Genomic DNA, 25129 nt, shown 5'->3' with positions numbered 1-25129 from the left:
AAGGAGGTTAAGCAAAAAGCTTTCCCCTGAACCAGAACTTGGAAGTGGCCTTTGAATCTGCCGGTCGGTGGCTGATGTCCAAACCTCCCCCAGGGGTTGCAGGTAGGCAAGTACCCTTTGCAGGGGGGAAGGAAGGGAGCTTCAAGGCTCAGCACACGTAACTCTCAATCCCAGCTTCCTGGCCTACCGAGTAAGGTACTCGTCAATTTGAAATTTTTAACTTAAATACTAAATATCAAATGTATTATTTTATGATTTATAAAATGTTATGTGTACAATGTATGAATTGTAAATAGAGTAAATATTAAATATTAAGCAAAATTTAAACATGTGTATTTCAGAATGATAAAAGAGGCAAATACATTCGGGGGAAAAAAAAAGTCAGTGGAACCCAAATTGTGACCTCTTTCCAAGGGGGTCATTATTTTTACCCGTTTCACCTTACACGGAAGAAATGAATTTTTCACTGTAAAAGAAGGTAGGACTTCTCACATACACAGCACCCCACTCGCCCCACTTCCTGGCCAGGGAATCGGCAGCTCGGGGCAGCACCCACACCCTCACGTGCGCCTCTCACCCTCACCTCCAGCCCGGAGTTCCAGGAACACAGGAAACTGAGGCACAGAGAGGCCACGGAACACGCCCGAGGACGCACATCCAAAAACAGAAACACAGGCGCCGGGCGCCAGGAGCCCCGTCCCAGGCTGACAAGCCGCACGGGCATGAGACCAGCTTGACAGGGTTTCACAATGAGCCTACTGGCACTCCATGAGAACACAGGGAAACCAAACTCAGCAGAGAGCTTCACAGGGTAAAACGAGCTCACCATCAGACCCTCTGCCAGACACCATGTGATGTGTCGTGGGTGGGACACAGCAGATCTACCGGATAGTCTCATGCTGATTCATCTGTGAATGATCTACTCCGCAAAGGTCCATAATACCCCACCAGAGTCCTCGGATCGTGGAAGGCAGGGTGAGGACGAAGTGCTCAGAACAGCTCTTGGAAATAAGCACGTTTGGCTCATATCAGGAAGGACGTGAATCCATGTGCTGCAGATGGAGCTAACTCTTCTAGTTACATAGATGAAGGGGAGGTGGGGCGCGGAGGGGACAAGAAGCCAGAGAAGGGAAAAAGACCACTCTGCTCTCCCCACTTAAAAAGTGAAGGTACAATAGCCAACAACTTAAAAAGAAGCGGTTAAAATGAAGATTGTCAGAAAACACAGGATGAAGCAGCGGAAACAAAATAAAAGGTTAATTCACACTCGTAGTTTTGAGAATGGATCTGCCCCACTTGGGCAAAGGTACGTGTCAGAGCAACCACAAATCCAAGCATATCCACATATGTGATATGTTCTATTCCGGGGTCTTTTGCAAAACACACACACACACACACACACACACACATAACAAGCATTGGAGAAGGAAATGGCAACCCACTCCAGTGTTCTTGCCTGGAGAATCCCAGGGACGGGGGAGCCTGTTGGGCTGCCGTCTATGGGGTTGCACAGAGTCGGACACGACTGAAGTGACTTAGCAGCAGCAACAAGCAATTATTCTAAAGTGAAGCTGCTGGGCCACATAGTTTAGGACTCTCTTTCACACTCACTCTGACCTCCCTGGGAAGGAGAAGGGGATGACAGAGGACGAGATGGTTGGATAGCATCACTGACTCAATGGACATGAGTTTGAGCAAGCTCCGGGAGATGGTGAAGGACAGGGAAGCCTGGCGTGCTGCAGTCCATGGGGTCACAAGGAGTCAGACACGACTGAGCAACTGAACGATGACAACTGGCCTTCCTGAGAATCAATCACAGGGACTCTACTTAAATCAACGAGGCAGCTGGACCTCAGGGCAGTGAAATGACTTCTCAGGGCGCCTTGAGCCTAAGTTTGCAGCCAAGACCAAACGGATTCCACTGACTCCAGAAGCTGCACCCTCTCCACGTGGCAACGGCTCCCACAATAAACAGAACATTCTTTCCTGCCACCATCATTGTGTAACTCACATACCTGAAATCAGTTCAAGGCAAGAACGCTAAGAGAAAGCAAAGAAAGAAAGAAGCATGGGCTATAGAAGAATCAGATTAAGGTGAGGCTGGGACAGCACCCACCGCCTTGAAGCCAGAAGGACAAAGGACATCAGGATCATAGGGGGTCTCAATGGCCCAACAGGGGCCCAGGAAGCAAAGCCAAGCCACTGGGGCAGCTGCCACCTGTGGGAGTGGCCTTTGCGGGGCGCGGGGGGGTGGGAGCAGACTTCCCTCCGTCCAAGATTGCTGCTGCTGTGCTGTGCTCAGTTGTGTCCGACTCTTTGTGACGCTTGGACTACAGTCCTCCAGGCTTCTGTGTCCATGGGATTCTCCAGGCAAGAATACAGAAATGGGTTGCCATGCCCTTCTCCATGGGATCTTCCCAACCCAGGTATCAAACCCAGGTATCAAACCCAGGTTCTCCTACATTGCAGGCAGACTTTTTACCATCTGAGCCACCAGGGAAGCCCAAGACCACCAATTCCAGGCCCCAAGACAATGAACACGGCCCCCCCTTTCAACATCCCCTGACTCTGCTGTGTGTGGAAGCCTCCAGTGACCGGGAACAACCAACTCCAAGTGTGAGGGCTGGCTTGTGCCTTCTGAGACCTGAGTCAACCTTTCCCTAATGCATCTCCCTCACCAGTGACTCCTGGGTCGTGTTATGTCTGCTTCTCAAAAACTGGGAGACAAGTCTCCAGGCTCCCGGCTTTCCCTTCCAAATTAAAAATCCCCTAGGGTCTTTGAATGAACTGGGCTTCCAGAGCCTTCAGTGAACCAGATCAGGAAAGCAGATTAGGCATCTCCTTTTAAATGCAAGGGAGGTCAGAGTCAAGTATGGTTGGGTCTCTAGCCTGGGACCTAAAATAACCAGAAGGACGAGATATCTGCGTATCCAGGAGCTATGGCTGAGCCGTGGGCACCACCGAGACAGAGCCTGCCTTGCTGGGTCCGCCACTCCACCAGTGACCTGGCCAGGGACTGAGGCTGCAGGAAAGCAGGTTACAAGTGTAAAATCCTGTCACACATATCTCACAGACTGACTTTTCCGTTGTTTAAAAGCCCTTGCCAATTGGAACAGGAAGGTCCCAGATGGATAAACACCCACCATCCCCCATGTCCATCCACTGACCAAGTGGCGTCTGGGTAATTCTGGTCTGAGGACAAGAGGGCAGGAACTGCATCAGAGGCTGGTGGCATTGTTTGCAGAGTCAATCCTCAAGTGTCAGCCCTTGCAACGACAGGCACAGGGGGCGAGAGGGAACACGATGCCCTTTGACAAGCATCTCAAACAGATGAACACCCACGCATATGAACATGAATCCCACTGGCACCCAAACGCAGCCCACGGAATAAAGGGAGCGGCCCTACAGGTCGATTAAACGACTAAGTCAGGCAAAACCTCGCACCTGACGATCGCACCAGAAGCAAATTCGGTACTTGCGAAGAATTCTCAATAAAGGATGGGAAAAAAGGGACCCTCTTTTCCCCTTTCCCTCCCACCAGCTGAAGTGTGCCTCTTCTAATTATCTTTATTGGTCAGATAAGGAGAAGCCAAATAATTGCTTCCCAAGCCTCTGGCTGGTACACTCTGGTACTGAAGGAGTAACTGGGACTCTCATCCTCCAATTCACAAACTTCACTTCTTTTGTAAGCTTTCTGAACCTTCAGATCCAGGAGGGATGTCAGAATTGAAAAACCAAGGCAAAAAAAAAAAAATCAAGGAGAAGAGATGAGAAAACAAAAGGTCAGGACACATCTTTGAATTAAAGCCAGGCAAACCAACAGATGTGTGCTAACACTTTTTAAACTCTACAAGCATATACAGTTTTGTCTTAAGCAAAACATTAATAACAAGAGAAAAGAGAACAAATGGGAAAGCCAAGATCGGTGGAAATGTATGAGAAACAGAATGTCTCAGACGGTAACCTACAGACGAAGTATCATCGTCACACTACACTCTAATGTGAGCTGAACAAAACCTACATCGAAACGATGTTGGGCAGATGGCACTTTCTCTCAAAATGATGCGAAGACAATAATCGCCCTTCTTTGTGCTAATCTGTTGACCTTAATACCAATTCTGTTCATCACCTGGGGATATAACTGCAGCTGCACATACTTTATCTCAATTGATGCCCTAAATAAATAAAACCTCTTTTTCATTATTTTACTCACTGTGTCACCATTTTAAATGAGTATAATTTTTCACATAATTACTGAAAAAGAATAACAATAGCCTAAAAGCAATTTCCCATGATAAACAAAAAACTCATGCCAAAAAAGGAAAAAAGGATAAATAAACCTCCTGGAAACCAAAACATTCTTTTTAATGTCTGACAATGGCATTAGTCATATAGATCAGGGAAACAGGAATCTTTTTTTTTTTTTTTAAAGGAATTAATTATAGAAATCTCAACCAACTTGCTGATCAAGAATCTCCTCTTTTCTACCTGGTAAACTCCTACTGATCCTACAAGAACCAAATCATTTTATCCCTCTGGGAGGCCTTCATTCACTCCACCCCCTCTTTATGGACATTTGCTCCCTTTTTTTGTGTCCTCCAGTCATTTCGTTAGTTCTTCCCACAAACACTTATTACAAGTCTATGTGCCAAGCCCAGTGCTCTTCATTCTGCATGAGGAAAAGGAACGGGACACCCAGAAGGGGCTCACTGAGCATAAGACCTGGCAGGATGTTAGACCTTCGGACACGCTAGGGCTAGTGTTTAGACACTAGAGAATCTGCCTGCAATGAGGGAGATTTGGGGTTGATCCCTGGGTCGGGAAGATCCCCAGTAGAAGGGCATGGCAACCCACTCCAGTATTCATGCCTGGAGAATCCCATGGATGGAGGAGCTTGGTGGGCTAGAGTCCACGGGGTCGCAAAGAGTTAGACATGACTGAGTGACTAACACGTTTTCACACTTTTTGATAATCAGACCTTACTGTAACATGTTAGGGTCAGTGCTCCAGTGGAGGTCTTCTGTGCAGAGAAATACAGTCATATGTTCCCCAAAGTACCCATGAAGCTGTGGTTCACAGGATTCACCATCCTCCCCAACAGGCTACGGACCTTGGAAGTCAGGAACTGCGCCCTAGGAAGCCCCAGCTCTCTGCAGAGTACACGGCAGAAACTCAAATGCCTCTTGATGCAACAGAACAAGAAAAGAGCCAAAAATACAAAGTGGTCCCAGTGCTTTATAGTTGCGCCTTATACTTCCAGACATTTTTAACTGTATACCCAACCAGACGGCTGCACTGGGCCCATGGTAAAACTGGAGGATTCTTCGCAGAGGCACTTTCAAACATTCCTTTGGCTTCAGGATATTCCAAGCCCAGGTTGAGATCGAGAGAGACGCTGACAGGTGACCAGGATGAAACGTGGGCTCCAACTAGAGAAAATTAACATGGCAAGACACAGCCCAAACCTCCGGCGCACAGAGCGTCTCTGCTGCCCAGCGAGGCTCTGCGTCCCAGGTGGGCTGTTCCGTCTCCAGGAAAACGAGTCGCCAACCTTATAAGTAAAACAATGGGGATTTTCCTAAATGTCTACCTGGAATCATTAACTTAAAAAAAAAAAAAGTGAATTCCAAAACGTCGAGTATGTAATTAGTTCAAAATGTCTCAAATGAGAAACTTCAAGTGACACTCTCTTTAAAGCCCTGAATGTCCTTCTCAGCAACAAATTGAGTTTCAAAGTGTAGCATGGAAACATATACATCACCATACTGAAACAGACTGCCAGTGGGAATTTGCTCTCTGACACAGGCAGCTCAAATCAGGTGCTCTGTAACAACCCAGAGGGAAGGGATGGGGAGGGGGCAGGAGGGAGGTTCAAGAGGGAGGGGACAGGTGTGTATCTATGGCTGATTCACAGCTGATTCATGGCAAAAACCAACACAATACTGTAAAGCAATTATCCTCCAACTAAAAATAAATTTTAAAAAGGTACCCCAAAAACGTATCAAGTTATTTCAGTCATTTCATTTCATTGTTGCTTCACCTCTCCACTGAAGGGTTTAAAAAAAAAAACAACCTATAAAACAGTCTCTCTGCCTACACAAACTGAATGATGCAAATCAAGAGAATCAAAAATTAAACAGCAAAGCCACTCATCAAAACGTGCTGTCAAAAATCAGTTGTAAATGACTAATTTAAAGAGCTAATCTCAGTCCGGGCTATCAATGAATCACTTTATTGCTGTAATCAATCCTCCCAGACAGCAACAGAACACGCCGAAAACACGTGTGGCCCTGGCCTGGCATTGCCCACAGCTGGTCCCAAAGAGTAGCTGCAGGCTGGCCAGGCCAGCGCCAGCGAGTGACACCCTACAGCCTAATGAATCATTCATCATTTGATCTTCCTTTGTATTAAATTATACTGGTGTCAACAGACTCTGCCCCGTTACACGCGTATCAAGTAACAGGAAACCGCCCTTGATCTGACAGAAGGCCTCTCTGAAACATTCTTCGTCGTTGCTGTCGGTGTTCAGTCCTCAGTCATCTCTGATTCTTTGCAACCCCGTGGACTGTAGCCCGCCAGGCTCCTCTGTCTATGGGATTCACCAGGCAAGAATACTTGAGTGGGTTGCCATTGCTTCTTCCAGGGGATCGTCCAGACCCGGGTGTCGAACCTGCATCTCCTGTGGTTCCTGCATTGACAGGGAGGTTCTTTACCACTGAGCTACCAGGGAAGCCCCTGAAACATTCCAGGGCTTCCTAACAGCTAGGAATCTGAGGACAACAGCCCTGGAACCCTGGGAGGCAAAAGATACACATCACTGGGGAGAAAGGGGAAGAGCCTCCTCAATGGACAAAACCATTAGGGATTAAAAACTATGAGAAATCATCCCATGACAGTAGGAGCTTTTAATCTTTAACCCTCAGTTCAGTTCAGCTGCTCAGTTGTGTCTGACTCTTTGAGGACCCCATGGACTGCAGCACGCCAGGCTTCCCTGTCCATCACCAACTCCTGGAGCCTGCTCAAACTCAAAACTCTTTAACCCTAAAGCCTTGAAGTAAGGTTATAAGAAATCCATAGCAATGTGATGCGTGAAACTCTGTGCATTCTTAAAATCAGACTCTAACCATCTTACAAAGGTACCTGGTTCAAGACTAAGCAAATTAACTCTAAGAGGCCAGTTACATAATAATCAGGTAATCTTTTAAAGTTCCTTTCCAAGAAGTCAATTCAAAAACTTAACAGCTGAGGGACTTCCTAGGCAGTCCAAGGGTTAGGACTCTGCACTTCCAATGCAGGGGGCAGGGGTCTGATCCCTGGTCAGAAATGGCACAGCCAAATTAAAAAAAATTAACAGCTGAAAGTGTGTAACAAAAGGAAAACCTGCCCCCCACGACAAATCTGTTCTAAGGTCCTTTACACTCGAAAGGACGTCAAAGTTTGACACAAAGTGGCTGAGATTTAAAGCTAGTGACGCTCCTCTTCAAACACATCGCATTACAGGTCTGCAACAGCTTGCCTGAAACTCTGATATCCAAACAGGGCTGAAGACGGAAGCTTGACTCACAAGTTCTTAGCAGCCTCTCGGTGACCAAACATATTTATCACACCAAGCGCGAACATCCCCAGCTTTGCTGCCCTTTGTCAGTGTCTGATTACAGGGTGCTGCCCGACCTCACAAGCCGTGTTCTGCCACACACACCACTTGACCTTCCTGAAGTCCTCATCTTCCAAGTCTGGCAAACCCGCCTGGCTCCGTGGTTTAAGGCGCTACGGACATTCACAGGGAAGACTGAGCCTGGGCTCCGTGGCACGGCAACGCTACCCGAGAGAATTCTGCCCAAAATTCAAAAGCTCATTTAAACAGCACCTAAATGTTGCATAACCTACGTCACAGGAAGCAAGTCGGATAAAATGAGAAGAGCAAAAAGCTGTGGGGCTGCACCTTTTCCGTGGAATTAGACACAGGCCTTACAAAAATCCTGAGGACACTTACGCTTCAAGCCTGTTTGCCAAAAGACAGGTGAAGGAAGTAGTTCTGTGATTACCTAGAACTGTGAAATAAGGCCCTAGAGTTCTGACCGCGTGTCCTCTAATCTAGTTCGCGAACATTCGTTTTCCCACACAACTCACAAAGCTAGAGAGTTACTGTCAGATGAAAGTAATTCCACCCTGAGAAGGAAGGGCCACAGGGACAAAGCAACCAAGTGTGATTTTAGTTATTACTATATTTTATATACTGCCCTAGAGAGAGAAAAAATTCCCAACACACTTCACATCTTTACTATTCCAAACCGACTATCGATCCATTTGACCAGAAAGGAGACACCCCAACCCCAAAGCTTCTAACTTGCCTGCACAGCCACCAGGACGGAGCACTTGCCTCCTAAGTGGTGTGTGGGCCAGCTCCACGCCGGAGGTGTACTTGTCTGCAACTCAGGCAGCTAATTACTATTTTCTCCAAAGACCATGAGAACAAAGATGCAAGCCTGCTATCAGAGGAAGAGCTGCCTGCAGAGCTGAACTTCCCCCGAACACAAGTGATGGTAGCGGTAGCTTATTACAAACCAAGGGTCTCAGCTTTCAATGAGGGCAATAACTTGCGTTGTTTTTAATATTTTAAGGGCATGTGGGAAGGGATGGGAAAATGGTGGGAGTCAAATGAGGTGCCTTCTAAAAAATTCCAGGGCAGGTTAAAACAAAAGGTATGTGCAACAAGTTAACTACAGATAACTACAGAGACCTGCTATACTCTCATTAATCGAAAAATTCAGATTTTAACACACCGCACATTCGACTGCTTGGTTCCAAACATCTTCTGTCACCTGAGGATGAACCAGAGCAGAAGGGAACATGACATCACCTGTGTTCAGTTTACCTTAAAAAGAACTTCAGTGACGGCAGTGGTTTCTTTGTGTCGGCTGGTTTTAATATAGGGCTTGGCAGCCAGCTAACCTGTGAAGTCCACTAAGGAGGAACACTGTCTCCAGGGGTGGTGAGTTAGCAGTTGAGAACCTCTAATTAAAAATGCACACAACAGTGCTTCACCCACCTTCATCTCTACTGGCAGCAGAGTTTGATAATTAGCAGAAAGGACATTACTAACGATTTCTCGGTGGTGGAAAATGCGCACGGCCAATATTCTCAGACATCGCTCACAGCCCTCCCCGTGAGAAGAAGGGTTCAACAATCCAGCCATCCCCCTGCACCTCGCCTCTTCCCTTTAGGGTGCTGCCCAGGCACGCAGAGTTTTGCTGTTTCTGGATAATTCTGACTCCCGAACAAGTACCAGAGGTCAGTTGGTTCTTGCAAGAGACTATTACACCTTCCTCCAGAACCTTCTCTGCAAGCCCTCCGGTGGAACAGAGAACTGAGATTTCAGGATAGGTTGTGGGGCTGTGGTTTTCCTGCCTGAATGCTAGCATACATTCCCAGAGTCGGGGCACGGAGGCGTTCTCACTACATGACACCACTTGGCAGGGAGACCGTGGGCAGAGACCCAGCTCTGACCACTGGAGTGAACCCTCTTAACCAGCAGGGCAATAGGTGAGCGAGGCCACACAGCAGCATTCGCAGACGGTGGCGTCTGCAGAGACCAGCTTGGGACGCGGGAGGAAGAAATTAACCAGGAGGAAGCTGCCTCTCCCGCCAGGCAGCATCACCTGCGTGGTGGCGTCAGGAGCCAAGCTGGGGTCCCTGGGGCAGCCCACAGATATCACAGGCGGCACGCGCGCAGTGTAGCCCGACCTTATGGAGAAAGAGTGCTGCGCCAGCAACTGCGGGAGAAAGACACCGCTGGGCAAGGTGATATCTCCGCAGACAGGCTCACAGTGGCCTCAGTGACAGGCCCTGAGGGGCACCAGCACACGCGGCAGGGAGCAGGGGCAGTCAAGAACTTCCAGACCCGCAGTACCGGAGTCCACTCCTTGCACGGCGACCTGCCGTCAGTGACCCGGGAGGGTCGGTCCCTGATCTCTCCCGACCAAGCCCCGGCGTGTTCTACCAGGCAGGCCGCCTGCGGAAACCCCCACCCCACTCCGGCCCTCCCCTCCCCCGGCCGCGCTGCCCACCTCTGCGTGGGGACCCGTCGATGCTCTCCGCGCTGGACGAGTGCGCGTCGGCAGGGGCCCGCCGCAGGCTGCTGAAGTAGCCGCGCGACCGCGACGCGCCGCTCCGCGGAGAGGGCCCGCCGCCGGGCGCGCCTTCCTTGCGCGCGAAGATGCCGCTGAAAAAGCGCAGCAGCCGGTGCTCCGACGCCGTGCCGTGGCCCGCGGCCGCAGCCGCCGCCCGCGCGCGCTCCAGCCGCTGCAGGTCGCTGTTGTCCAGCGTGCGGTTCTTGCTTTTGCTGCGCTCCCAGCGCTCCAGGTCCGAGAGCGCGTCGTTCTTGCTGAGCACCTCACCCACGTCCAGGGTGTTGCGCTTCTCCGAGGCAGGCTGCCCCGAGACCGCGGGCTCCAGAGCGGCCCCGGGGTCGGCCACCTCCTCCCCGCCAGGGGCCCAGGCCAGGCTCCCGGAGCTGCTGTAGCGCCTCCCGCGGCCCAGGGCCCTACCCCGCGGCGCCTCGGGTCGGCTCCAGTGCCTGAAGCTGAGGCTCCGCCGCAGGGGCGCGGCCCGGGCCCCCTCCACGTCCGGACTGCCCGGCGCGGGCGAGCCCGACCCCTCCTCCACCTCCTCCTCCATGGCCCGGGGCCTGCCGGTCCGGTCCTCTAGCTCCGGGCCGCGTGCGCAAGGCCGGAGCCGCCCGAGTTCCAGCTGCCCGGTGCTGCGGGTGCGGAAGGTGCGGAAGTCCCAGGCGCGCGGCGGCCGACGGTCCTCCGGGTCCTCAGCACCCGCCGCCTCCTCCACGAGCCGGCCGGGCGCGTCCGGGGAGCGCGCGGTCCGGGGCCTCCGAGTCGGACGCGTGTCCGGGCCGCCGGGGCCCGGCGCGCCCAGCTGCTCCTTTCTGACCATGGTCACGGAGATGCGGTAGACGGTCTTCCTAGGGGGCGGCCCGCGCGGCATCGCGTCCGCGGGCGGAGACGCGGGTTCGCCGCTGCCGTCCAGCAGGTACATGTCGCCTCGGGCCGCGGCCGCCCGCCAGGGCTCCGCCGCATCCAGCGCGCCGCGGGCCGCCGGGCCGCGCCGGTCGGGGCCCGGTCCCCGGGCGAGGCGGGGAGGGCGGGCGCGCCCGGAGAGCGTCCACGCCCCCCGGCTCGCCGCGAGGGCGGGGGGGCGCGCTCAGGCTGCGGGAACGGTGCCCCAGGCGCCCGCCAGCCCCTGCGCCGCGCGGCCCGAGTGCGGGGGTCCGGGCCCGGGGCGCCGAGCCATGGGCTGGCGGGACCGGCGGGCGATCAGGCGCGGGGCCGGGCTCGCCGGCAGGTGCGGTCGCGGCGCGCGGGGCCCGGAGCGGGCGGCGGCGCCCGCGGCTTCATTGTCTAAGGCGCGGTGCCCACTCGCATACTCCGGCCTTGTCCGCACAGTCCGCAGCCTCCGCCACTCCCTGGGTTCGGGACGCGCGGGCAGCTGCGCGGGCCGCGGGCGAGGGGAGGCGGTTTAAAATGGAAATGCGCGCCGGGGCGGGGCGGGGCGGGCCGGGGGGGGCCCGACCAGCAGGGACCGCGGGCCGCGCGCCCAGCCCGGCCGCGGAGTGCCGGGAGCGCGGCGGCGGTGGGCGCGCGGATCGGCGGTCGGGCCCAAGCGCCGGGGTGGATCGCCGCGGCGCGGACCGGAGCCTTCGGTCAGGTGGGGGGCGGGGCGCAGATGAGTAGGGGAGGGGGCGGTGAGGGCTTGTTTTGCCAAAGAAAACAAAATATGAGCCCTCTGTCACCTACTGAGGATTTTTACGAAGACCCTGTCCTCATCGAGGTGCTTTAAAGAAGATCTGACTCAAGAGGCTTGTTTTATAAAACAAATATTTTAGGTACTGGTCCTAACTTTACAAAGGAGCAATAATGCATTCCTAATAAGGGCCCAGGAAGGCAACATCAGGCAGGTGATGGGAGTGTGGGTCACACCAGAGCCCTCCAAACAAAGGACCCGCAATTTCACTCCTAATTAATATTTTGGAGTATTTTCCCAACGTGGAGGGAAACCTCCCGACAGGCAGGCATTTGCTGTCTGGGGTCAGAGGCAAGAAAACACAGTGAGGAAGGGGAGAGGGAAGAAGGCTGGCCTGTCCCAGTCCTGTGAACTCAGGGATCGGCTTTTGGTTTTTACACCTGTTAAGTAGGGATGGAAAAGGGAACAAACAAAAAACCCAGTACCTAAACTCTGAGCATTCTTGTGAGGACTGAACTAGCTCAGATGCATGTGCAGGCATTCTGTGTAAGCACTAAGTATTTGCCATCTTTGCCCCACCAGCTACTTCTTGGCTCTCTAGATACTGGTTCTCCGTATTATCCAACACAGCACGATATTCAATGGACTTGATCCACGTATTAGTTCTTCGTGATGTCCTGAAGATAGATCTCTCCAGTTCGCTTGTTTAAAACGTTCAGAAAGCAAATGTCTCATCAAACTGGATGCTCTTCTACAGCCTTCTCTAGGCCTGAAAATGCCAAGACTGCAGAGAGGTGGTTTCTAGGAAAAGTGCTAGAGGCCAGGCCAGGTGTGACTGTGGGATTAGACAGCTGTTTGTAAATGCTGATTTCCCTTCTTTAGTCTCTTGAATAATTATGGGGCACCTATTGTGTTTATGGCAGGGAAGATGCTATAAAGATGAATCGGGGTCTCTTACAAAGGAGGTTATAACCTAGGAAATCTGAATTTTACCTCAGTGAAATGAGATATTTGGGCTTGATGAGATAAAAGTTGAGTTTATTTTTTAAAAGATACTTTATGGTATAGAGGATTTTAAGGGCCGTGAAAATACCCTGTACCCTGAATGATAGATATGTATCATTATATATTTGTCCAAACCCATAAAATGTGAAACCTAGAGACTGTTACACAGAGTAAGTCAGAAAGAGAAAAGTAAATTTTGTATATTAATGCCTATGCGTGGAATCTAGAAAAATGACACTGAGGAACCTATTTGCAGGGCAGGAGAGAGACACAGAGAACTCATTGTGGACGCAGGTGGAGAAGGAGAGGGCGGGGTGGACTGAGAGAGCGGCGCTGACATATGTGCAGGGCCAGGTGTAAACAGCCAGCGAGGAGCCGCGGCACAGCACGGGGGGCCCGCGACAGCACGGCTGGGGTGGGGGGCGGCCCAGGAGGGGGGACATACGTGTACCTGTGGCTGGTTCATGTGGGTGTATCGCAGAAGCCGATGCGATGTTGTAAAGCAATTATCCTCCAATTAAAAATAAAGTTAAAACATTTTTAAAAAGAGTGAACCCTAATGTAAACTATCGACTTTGGGGGATGACCAAGTGTCAGCGTTGGTTCATCAGTTCTGACAAACTAACCGCTCTGGTGGTGGGATGGAGGGATGCTGATGTGTGGGATGGTGGGAGTGTGTGTGTGTGTGATGGTGGGAGTGTGTGTGTGTGTGTGTGTGATGGTGGGATGCTGATGTGTGGGATGGGGTGTGTGTGTGTGTGTGTGTGTGTGTGTGTGTGTGTGTGTGTGTGTGTGTGTGTGTGTGTGTGTGTGTGTGTTAGTCACCCAGTCGTGTCAGACTCTTGGCGACCCCATGGACATGTAGCCCGCCAGGCATGGGGGTGGGATAAATGGGAAGTCTCTGCACCTTCTGTTCAATATTGCTAGGAACCAAAAGCTACTCTGAAAAATAAGTTTTTTAAAAAGTACTTTAAAACACATTTGACCACCCTCAGAGGCTCTACCTGGACACATAATCACCACCCTCATCGACTCAAGCTCCATCCCCCTGCCCCTGGCACTCGAGGATTCAGGAGTGGCGTCTCAAACACGTCCTCACTGAGAAGATGGGGGACCCCGGGCAGATCAGTCTTGCCCCCTTTGATAAGACCCATGAACCACCAACCTCTACAGCTACAGCCAGACAGGAGTCATCTACCAGAATGAGGTTTCTAGAACCCACAGGTCAGGGGAATGCAGAGGCTCAGAGAGGGTGTGTGCTTTTCTGTGAGGGTACACAGCTCATCACTGAGGCAGAACCGGGGAACACCCTGCCCGTGCCCACTTCCACGCTTCAGGGTCACTTATTCTGTTAGCTTCCTGCTTTGTGGACATGAGAGAGAGAAACGGCAACTATTACTGAATTTGACACTGAGTGAGTGAGTGAAAGTTGCTCAGTCGTGTCCAACTCTTTGAGACCCCATGGACTACACAGTCCATGGAATTCTCCAGGCCAGAATACTGGAGTGGGTAGCCTTTCCCTTCTCCAGGGTATCTTCCTAACCCAGGGATCGAACCCAGGTCTCCCGCATTGCACGCGGATTCTTTATCAGCTGAGCCACAAGGGAAGCCCAAATTTAACACTAATTGAATACAGATGATTCACAACCTGTCAGTAAGTCTTCATTTATTCATTGCTCCATCTGTTGAATTTATTCATCAAATATATATATTGAGTATCCACTGTGGCACTCCGCAGTGAGGAGCCAAGGTCTCTGATCTCCAGAATTCACAAACCCGTGAAAAAGGCTGCACATCTCAAGGCCAAGTGATGGAAGACACACAGACAGGAGGCTGAAAGACTGTAACGGACGAGCACCCGAAGAGACAGCTAAAGCCTCCAATCTTACAGCTGTAAGACCTAAAGGTCCACCAGGTCTGCAAGCAGAGAAACGAAAACTCAGCAATGCAGAGAGACCTGATCTCTGTTAGGACCAGGATCCAAGACCTGAGCTTAGCCTGGGGTCTGTTCTCACCATGAAAACTTCAAAACATTGAGATGAATTTTAACATGAAATCAGCTGGCCCATAATTAAGATATAAACTACATCTCGATATCTGGGGCATTCACAAAAGCCCAACGGTGGGGGCGGGCGGTGGCCAGCATTTCTTTAGAGCCTGAATACCGTGCAGTTGGGCTTCCCTGGTAGCTCAGCAGTAAAGAATCCAACCTGCCAAGACAGGAGATGTGGGTTCGAGCTCTGGGTCAGGGAGATCCCCCAGAGAAGGAAATGGCAACCCACTGCAGTATTCTTGCCTGGGAAATCCCACTGGACAGAGGGGCCTGGTGGGCTCCAGTCCAGGGCGTCACACAGAGACAGACGCGACTTCAGGACTAAACAACAGGCAACACTGGACTGTCAGGGTCCTCCCAGTCCCTCCGTGACTGTCTCAAATCCAGCCCGGGTTTTGCACTTTGCCGTGGGAGGCCGCAGGCTGCAGAGTAGAAGGTTCCATCGGATCCACCTTAGATGACACTGAAGGAGCGCGCTGTCTCTGCTCCAGCCGGCGTGGTCACTATCCTTCAGTGCTTTCAGCCTCTCCGACAGCCCCCGTTTTCCATGCAGTTATAGCGATTCCACATGAGGCCCAACGGTCTGCAGGGGAAAACCTGGGAGAATGGCTTCTCCCTACCACCCTGGATACATGGGCTCTTCCAAGGCTCAGCCAGAACCTGCCACTCCAGAATCTAAATCCTCTTTCTCACAGCCAGACCTGCCTTTGAAAAATAAAAATAATTACACTATATGTGTTCAGGTGGGCATGGCGCTTTCATCTTCCTCTTGCTTTTTAAAGCAGCCCCTCTAGGCCATTACTTCTTGAATTTTTTCCAGCCATGGAGTACATCTGTATCACCATTTGGGCTTTTAAAAAAAAGAGATTGGGGTTGATCTTACTGCCACATCAAAACCGAGCAGCAGGCAAAGCCCTGATACTGCAGAGATGCCGGTGTCAGAGAGGGAAGGACTGCAGAGGGGGGGTCCGGGAGAGGTGGCCGGCCCTATCTATGCCCCCAGCCCCCCATTCATCACCCCTGGCAGCTGACGTCGCTCTCCCAGCCCCAAGCTGATAAAGGTCCTTCGGCCACCCTCCCGTGACATTCCAGTCCCGGGCCATCTCTAGCTGCCTACAAATGAAACATCCCTGCGTGAAAATGCTATCTCGCAAGCCTTCCTAGAGCTGATCAGCCTTGTTTAAAAGGAAGCCCCTGGTAGACCGCAGAGCCATCTGCTCCATGAGCTGCCTTTCCAAATAACAGAACATGCCAGCCAGTCACCACGTTTACAGCATCTTGGCAGAGCCCCATCTGTGGACCACAGAAACCACCCACCCCCTGCTGGCCTTGTCCTGGCCTCTGCACACTCACCCAGCAAGAGCTGACAAAGACCCCTCCCCGCTGTCACGGGGCCTGTGACAGGCTCTCTTCTCGAAGCAGGCTGACTGACCGATACATACAGGAAGCAAAGAAACAGATGCGTGTTTTCCTGAACAATTCCCTAGCAATCTCTTTCGGCCAGAGACTCAAGTCCGATGGAGAAGAGCAGGATCTAGATCTAGGATCTGCTGCAATACTCAGCCCCTGCCATCACCCTGCCGGGACTGACCTCATCAGGGACCCCGCTGTCCCTCGTTTTCAAAACTGCAAGTCAAAGTGGGACTCGAGGGAGAGACCTTTGAGTCACAGAAGGACAAAGCTCGTGCTCAGTCCCTGAGGCAAGGACATTCTGATCCAGCAGGATAAAGACCACGGGGGGCCTCCGAGCACCTTGGCAGCATCTTCCCTCAAGGACCAACCACGGTACAGTCGCTGCCATCCTAGTGGCGGGACCACGTGCCGCGTCTGGACGCACAGACGTCCGAAGGCCTGCGCTCCACACCCCTCAGTTTTAACAGGAAGCCCCCACGGCGTAACCACAACGGGCAAGACAACCAAGCTCCAGGCTTGAGAGTGAGGAACCAGGTCACCACTACCGATCACCACCGAGCCCGGTTTGACCGCAGAAGAACGCGTTTTCTCAGTCCACTGCCTGTCCGCAGGCATCCTCAGCTCTGAGATTCGGGCAGTTCTGGCCACATGGAAGCCAGAGAGCTGGGTGCCCCTGCGGGTGGGCCAGGGCAGAGGAGGGTGGGAGAGCCACCCCCGCAGTGTCCCGCCAGCCAGGGTTTCTCCGGGGACCTTCCTGCAGATTCCAGATGACTGTTGATCGACAAGATGCTGGCAGTCGGCACCACGCTTGCGCAAGGGTGCTCACACTTGACTCAAAGAGGAGTTCGCGTTTGAGACGAACGGCCACCCTGACAGTCAGTGGACCAGGGGAAAGTGGTACTTGAGTTAAGAAGCAGGTGGGTAAGAGAAAGGCAGAACATTAGTATTTCTACCTGAAACACTCAAGAAAAGATTTCCAAAAGAAAGTGGTATGTGGCTTTCCGGAGAAGGCAATGGCACCCCACTCCAGTACTCTTGCCTGGAAAATCCCATGGACGGAGGAGCCTGGAAGGCTGCAGTCCATGGGGTCGCTGAGGGTTGGACATGACTGAGCGACTTCACTTTCACTTTTCCCTTTCATGCATTGGAGAAGGAAATGGCAACCCACTCCAGTGTTCTTGCCTGGAGAATCCCAGGGACGGGGAGCCTGGTGGGCTGCCGTCTATGGGGTCGCAGAGTCGGACACAACTGAAGTGACTTAGCAGCAGCAGCAGCAGCAGCATATGGCTTTCATCCAGAAAAGGGTGCGTCCACCACGGCACTCTGAGCATCCTGAGCTGGTTCCTTCTTGGTGGGGCCCATCCTGTGCATCGTAGAATGTTTATTTAGCAGCATCGCTGGCCTCTACCCACTAGATGCTGGTAGCAACACACACACACACACACACCCCGCCTCTGCAGTTGGCAGATACTGGCAAAAAACGTCTCCTGGGAGCACAATGCCCTAGGTGGGAAACCACAAGTCCAAAGGCACAGGCCAGGCACACTCACATGGAAAGGAGACGAGGACTCCCGGTCTTGACTTTTCATTTTACCATTTTACTCATTCAGCCAGTCCCGCCTGCTTCTGCATGTGATCAAGAAAAGCTCTGGACAGCCTCTCCATAGAAAGAGAAGCAATTATTTCCAGCAAATCTCTCCCAAAATACAAAGAACAGCAGCAGTTACAGAGGAGGCCATCTGTGATAGACACGTCATCACTTACGATTAGTTTAAATGAATAAATATCAGCAATGTGATTAAAATGCTGGAAAGGAAAAACATGAGGTTTCACCTATCTTAATTACTTAAAATTCAAAGCAGTGTGGTATTGTGTTTAATCAGAAAATGTCTTAAGCAAGATGCTTGAAGGTTTGGACCCAGGAGTACGTTCCAGCACTGCCTAGGTGTGGAGCGAGTACCTGAGCACACGTGGGATCTCCACTCCCGCCATAAGCCCCCGCAGAGACTGTGTAGACTGGACGGGCCACAGATCCAGGGCGGGAGATACCTGGTCACACGGTCCCCTCCTGAACTAGCTCAGGTGACCATCATTCCATTCTTTGCAAATGGGAACCACTGTTTAAATTACAGCAAGCGAGGGCTGGAAGAGATATTCAGTCAGTTCAGTCGCTCTGTTGTGTCTGACTCTTTGCGACCCCATAGACTGCAGCACGCCAGGCTTCCCTGTCCATCACCAACTCCCGGAGCTTGCTCAAACTCATGTCCATTGAGTCGGTGATGCCATCCAACCATTTCATCCTCTGTCATCCCCTCCTCCTCCCACCTTCAATCTTTCCCAGCATCAGGGTCTTTTCAAATGAGTCAGCTCTTCACATCAGGTGGCCAAAGTACTGGAGTTTCAGCTTCAGCATCAGTCCTTCCAATGAACACCCAGGACTGATCTCCCTGAGGATAGACTGGTTGGATCACCTTGCAGTCCAAGGGATTCTCAAGAGTCTTCTCCAACACCACAGCTCAAAAGCATCAGTTCCTCGGTGCTCAGCTTTCTTTACAGTCCAACTCTCACATCCAAACCTGACTACGGGAAAAACCGTAGCTTTGACTAGATGGACCTTTGACCCATTTCACAGATAAAGCAGCCGACTCCATGGTAAGCCACCTGGCTGAGGCCACAGCAGAGGAGCAGAGGGCCCTGGACACAGCTGGGACAGGAGCCCCCAGGAAAGGTCTAAAGTGAAGCGGAAACCACAAGTCCACTTAAGCAGGCCAGTGACGAGCAGCTTTTGATTTCAGAAATATGCTGGTGTCAGGGAGGAGTTAGGTCCTCACTCTCCAATACAGCAATGTGTCAGAAACATCTTCATGGTCTTGCTAAGTGTCAGGCAAAAGAGACTTAAGCTAGAATGAAAGCCAAGCCTATGAACTGTCACTTTATGGAAACAAATACCAACCCCCGCTGGAGTGACAACCACAGTGGCTCCCACCCACGGCCACCGTGGGGCTCCCAGCAAGGAAGCTCCCCTTTCTTCCATCCGGCCTCCAGTTCTCTGCGGCAGTTCAGCCGAGGAGTCAGAAGGATTTAATCAAGGGCGACACACAACGGTGCACCTGTCCCTTGAACAGCTGCAAAGGAGCCCTGGAATGTGTGTGGAGCAAACCCAAGCAACTCCTACAGATTACCTAACCCTCCCAGCCTGCGAGGGCAGAGGGGCTGAGCCCACCTGCTAACATCTTCCTCTGCAGGATCCCACAGGAGGGACCCCCTCATAACAACATCTGCCCGATGGGGCGGTCCTACGGACACGGCAAGCAAAACCCTGGCGAGAGTCTGTAGGGACCCTCCTAACAGCCTCTGCAGTGGAAACCAACACCAGGAACTGGCAAAGACCAGCCAGCCACCTGAGCATGTGTGTGACAACGGCTGGGTGTTTTCCAAGCTGCTCTTTGGACCCACAGACCCCCAAAGAGTCGTAAAATCCAGAACTCCTGTGAAACTAAAAGTCAAGGACACAAATAATGCCCTGGGAATTATCAGCACTGTGACAAAGCTCACCTTTATGGAGAAAAAGCCTATTTGAACAAGAGTTCTCATGACTGCAGCCCATGTGGCATCTGGCTGCAGAGATATCTGGAAATCTTTCATCTGTGCCCGGGGACCTAAAGGTTTGATATGTTTTTCTCTGAATGCTGAAAATAGCATGTTTAAGATGCCTGTTTGAAGCTCAAATCCACCCCCCTGCCCCAAATCTGCAGTGGGAAACAAGTGATCAGCCTCCTGCCTTCATTAGCCAAGGTGTCACCAGCTCCCTGGTCCCCAGGCTGGGAGGATAAATGCCCCACAGCGGCTGGCAACAGCAGCCACCCCTCCTCGGTAGATAACAATTTGCATAAGAGCTCTGGGGACAGGAGAGAAGTGGGCCACCAGGATCAGTTCTGACACAGTAAAACAGAATAAGACAGAATAAAATGTCCACATCTTCGCATCTGCTCGCCACGCCCTGGTCATCGGCACGCAGCCTGCAAAGAGCAGGGGTGAGGGGGTTCCTGGAGCAGAAAGCTGAGGGGTGCAGAGGGGCACGGGGGAACACGGGGCTGCGGGTCTTGGCCCAGAAGACTCCGGCGGGCTCTCGGCTTCTTTACCTGGTTATGAAGTTGTGCGAGGCGTGTCTCCTTTAAAAACAATCACCACTTGCCCTGGAACCTTCCATGAAGAGAGATAGACCAAAGCAGGAATGATGAGTAGATCAGCCGTGGGCAGGAGATCTACAGGGCCCAAAATCTTGACTGCGTCTCCCCCTCCGATCGTTTCTGGCCCCCAGGAGTGCTGCTGGACTGTGAACCTGCCTGGTGACGGACCAGCACAAAGCTTTCTAAATTTGGAAAAGGAGGTTCCACCCGCCAGCTCCGGGCACCACAGTGGGTGGGTCAAAGGTGGCCCGAGAAGCCTCTAAATGACAAAGTCCAATAACCACTGAAGCCACGACCAGCTGGCTTGGCGACAAGGGGGGCACAGGGCGGGGGTTTGGGTACCATGCCTGGGTCCCTCTTCCACTCCACCACAGGGAGGCGGCCAGGGAAGTCCTCGGTCCATCCAGGGCACCCCCGCCTCTCACCCTCCAGGGGTCTCCTGTCCTTCACTGGCCTCCTGGGCCTCCTCCCACATGGCCACACGCTGAGCTAACGCCATCCTACCATCCTGGCCTCGAACATTGTCTGCCCAAAGCCTCCAGGCTGGCCGTCCTCTCCTAAAACTGCCACCACAGTCGTTATTGCAGTACAGCCTCTCCTCCCCAGTCCTTCAAACCCCTGAATCCAGCAAAGGCTGAGAGACATCCTGCTGTTTACACCAGCCATGACCCTGCCAGCCCCCTGGTGCCTCTGAGAGCCCCCCCAGCCCACGCTCACCCCAACCGCCAGCCCCTGGACTGATGCGCCTCTCAGAGTGTCCATGGGCCAGCAGCACGTGGCCCTCACCCAACCCTCCACATCTCCAAGAGGCTCTTGTTCAAGCTCAAGTACGGGGGCCCCGGGCCCAGTGCAGATGATCACACAGCGGGCAGGGCTGGGCACCATGTTCTGCAACCCCCACTGCAGCCCTGGGCCCCCACCCGCCTCTCCATGCCAGCGATCAGAGCTGACCGCCTCCCTGAGGACGCCTCTCAGGAAGTGTGCAGGGCAGTGGTCAGAGCAGCTGGCTCTCCGGCCTCGTGACCACACCCTTCTCTCCCCCACTCAGAGTTGGCATGTCCATCACAACCGCCTCCTCGCCTCAGGCCAGGCCAGCCCATGAAACTGATCAATCATCACCCGCTTAATGGGCACAGAAACAAGAGCCTATCTCCTGTCTGTCCTCAGCCTCTCCCAATATCCCCCCCCAAATGAGGAGTGCCCGCTCCATCCCCAAGTATCTCCCATCCTCACTGTCCTCCCTGGGTGCCCTGGGCAGGCAGGCCTGGCACACCATGCCCCTGGCTTAGCCCACTCTTAGGCAACCACCCTTTCTGCTGCAATCAAAGACTTTTGGGGCACAATGCTGCCCCAGACCCCCAGAGACTCCCATCACCTGCAGAGTCAAATGCCCCTTTGGCACCTGCGCCCCAGTCCTTGGATGGCCCCCCACCCAACCCTCTGCAGCGCAGAGCAGCTGGGGTGCTGGACTCCTGAGGGGTGCAAATTCTGTGTGACTTTGGGAACGGGACCTCTGATGTCCACATCAGCCTCACTGATGCCATAAGGGGACAATCACAGGGCAGATGTGAGGGTCAGGTGTGATGAAGGCTGTGAAGTCCTGGTTCCCGGGCTTGGAGCACACGTGTGGGCTGCGGCATCCAAGCCTTTATCTCAACACCTCTAACCACTTGCCAGTCCGGACCAGGCCGTATAGAGCGCACGCGCACGCACGCATGCACGCACACACACATACACAGACCCCCTGTGCACACCCCTTCAGGGTACACACACACACACACACACACACACACCCTGTGCACACCCCTTCAGGGTACACACACACACACACACACACCCTGTGCACACCCCTTCAGGGTATCAGTCACTTTCTCTGACCTGACATTTGCTACTTGCCATGGACACAACCACCTCCCCCCAGAAGACAAGGGCCGGCAGCTTTCTCTCTTCAACTCCAGCCTTGATCAGCGCTCTGCTGAAGAAATGCTGCCCAGGGGTTGACGTCATCGATCCAGGGGGCTGATTCCAGCTGAGTTGGGGCGGGGGGAGCAGCAGGACCCCCGTTACGTCACAAACACCAGCAGAGGTCAGCTGACTCGCCGGGCCCCGCCCCCTCTCGGATGCTCGGGTTTACTCGGCCACACAGGGCCGACCCCGCCCCTTCCCAGTGTATCTAGGAAGTCTCCAGCGGTTTAGAAAGGCACAGAGGACAGGGTGAGTCATTTCTTCCCCTCGCCACAAGAAGCCTCAGCTGCAGCGGATCTGGGGTGGCTGCCCCCTGAGAAAAGCTGCCCCTCCCTCGGTGGAAAACAGGCTAACGCGATGAGGCGGGGGCAGTGGGGGAGAGGAGAGATTGCCCAGAGCCTGACTGCCGGTGGGACGGGGTGGGGGTGGGGGGGGGTCCTGTCCCCTAGACAGAAGCTTCATTTTAGGGAGGAGAGAAGAACAGATGCTGAAGCTGAAGCTCCAGTCCTTCATTGGAAAAGACCCTGATGCTCGAAAAGATTGAAGGCGGGAGAAGAAGCGGGAGACGAAGCGGGAGACAGAGGATGAGAGGGTTGGATGGCATCACCGACTCAATGGACATGAGTTTGAATAAACTCCGGAAGTTGGTGATGGACAGGGAGGCCTGGCGTGCTGCAGTCAATGGGGTCGCAAAGAGTCGGACACGACTGAGCGACTGAACTGAACTGTGCGGTTCAGAGTGGAGAAAGTCTACTACCTGGAGAAAGCTTTCCTTGGAGGTTTCCGGGAAGGTGATGCTCCTTCCCAGCCCACCCCAAGGGCCTGAGTCTTGGTCACGCCCACTATGCAAAACAGGGTGGGTGGAGATTCAGGAGTTCCCAGCCAGCCCGGGATGGGGGTGGTCGGCCGGTTCACTGGGATGCTGCAAGCAGGGACCACCTGCCCAGCCCTGGGCCCTTGCTGCGGTGCGTGCTCTGTGCTCAGTCGTGTCCCACTCTTTGCAACCCCCTGGACTGGAGCCTGCCAGGCTCCTCTGTCCCTGAGATTCTCCAGGCAAGAACAGTGGAGTGGGTTGCCGTTCCCTTCTCGAGGGGATCTTCCTGACTCTGGGAGTGAACTACAGCCTCCTGAAAGTCTCCCGCCAAGGCGGATGCTTTACCGCTGAGCCTCGGGGGAACAGAAGGAAATGCAGGTTGTTGGGCCAGGTGCTTAGAACACCCAGGAAGAAATACAACACCTGAAATAATTCAGAACTCTTTAAAGAGAGGCTACTGATGAGACCTCCCCTAGAGTCAATGCAAGGATCCTGTGGCTCTGAGTACCTGGCATTTCCAAAGTTCTCAGAAGAGTGGTTTTCATCACTTTTCAAATGGCCCATTCAGGGAAGGCCTGGGAGGCTGCAGTGGGCCCACAGAGATGGCCGCTCTGCAAACACCGCCTCCCTGTGCCCAAAGTGTCCAGGAATCTCCAGGAAACAACAGCTGTCACTGGACATCTCTGGGTGCAAAAAAAAAAAAAATTTTTTTTTTTAAAGTGACGCAAGGCAGCAGAATGTTCATACCAAAGGCCTTCTTCTCAGGAAGACTGCTCTCTGGAATTACAAAAGTTTATGCCCGAGATTTAGCACTTGAAGTGAGGGTCCAGGAAAGCCACCAGCACACAGCCCCCCAGCATTCACAGGCTGCAGTGAAGCCAAGGGCTGAACCTGGGCCTGCAGTCTGCTCACACGGCCCTCCCCAGGCCTTCGTGGGGCGGGACGGGGCTGGCCCACCTCCTGCAGCCAGGCCAGAGGGGGTGTCACTCATGAGAAAGACCAGAGAGCAGTGGTGTGGCCAGTCTTTGTAAGCCATGCACGCAACACTCTTTCAGTTTACTGGCTCGCTTACAGACAAGATATAAAAAGGTAATTCACACTGAATGACGATTCCCAGGACCAAAGCCTTGTTGGGGGTGGGGGGCCCTCCCACCTACTGGAGGTTTTAACCCCAGGCTTTAAACCCCAGCACAGCGGGCAGGGTGGGCTGGCCCACCCCCAGCCAGCCCTTCTAGCGTTTCCACCCAGACCCCCAAGAAGCCAGCTCCCCACCACCTTCCTCCTGCAGCCCAGGGCCTCCAGGCTCAGCCAGACCAGCCCTGGGTTGCTCCTCCCAAGAGGGCCAAGGCCAAGGCCAGGCTCAGCTGGGCGGCCCTTCACAGATGTCAGCACAGTTCATCCCATTTGATCCCCCAAAGCCCTGGATCTCGCTCCAGGTGTGCCCTGCCCCCACCCCCTCCAAAAGCACCCAGTGCACCCAAGGAGGGGGGGGTGTGGCTGACCCCACTCTGGGGTCCCCCAACTTGCAAAGGGAGGCTGCAGTGGAAGCTAGGGTGGAGAGGAGACAGGATGAGAGGGCTTTCGGGAAAGCAAGTCAGAGAACATCACTTTGCTCTGCTTGGGGAGGGGGGTGGGGGTAAAGAGGTAACAGACTTTGGGAGCAAGCAGGCAGAGGCGCCAACACACACTCACAGCTTCTCACCCAGTTCCACACGGGGAGGGGCACCGAACGTTCCAGGCAGCCTGGGGCAAAACAGGCTCCCATTCATCTGAATCTCCAGGGACAAGGCACCAGTCCAGAAGTCAGGATTATCCCCAGATCCCTCCATCCTTCTGTCAAGACCCACCCCCTCCTTCTTAAATTGTAAGAAAGGCTGAGCAAATCTGCCTCCCCACCCCCCACCCCCCCACCGTCCAGGCTCTGAAACTGCTTCC

At 53.3% G+C, this 25129-nt stretch overlaps 1 protein-coding gene across 9 annotated transcripts in view; it reads right to left on the bottom strand.

Moving 5' to 3' along the window:
* AGAP1 (ArfGAP with GTPase domain, ankyrin repeat and PH domain 1) overlaps positions 1-25129 on the bottom strand; it is a 561687-nt gene that overhangs the window by 393250 nt on the left and 143308 nt on the right. Inside the window, exon 1 of one of the 9 annotated variants that reach the window (XM_061412702.1) lies at positions 10068-11578. The exons of 4 other annotated variants lie outside the window; for them this stretch is intronic. In XM_061412702.1, coding sequence (XP_061268686.1) covers positions 10068-11049 — 982 coding nt within the window. In that variant the 5' untranslated portion in view covers positions 11050-11578. Of the gene's footprint in view, positions 1-10067; positions 11579-25129 lie in introns of those variants that run through there. 4 more of the 9 variants (XM_061412703.1, XM_061412699.1, XM_061412704.1 and 1 more) reach the window with 4 other exon arrangements.

This window comes from Bos javanicus, chromosome 3 (genome assembly GCF_032452875.1).
Source record: "Bos javanicus breed banteng chromosome 3, ARS-OSU_banteng_1.0, whole genome shotgun sequence".
NCBI classification, from domain to species: domain Eukaryota; kingdom Metazoa; phylum Chordata; class Mammalia; order Artiodactyla; family Bovidae; genus Bos; species Bos javanicus.
The sequence above is the reverse complement of the archived record's forward strand: the minus strand, read 5'-3'. Positions and strand labels throughout refer to the sequence as shown.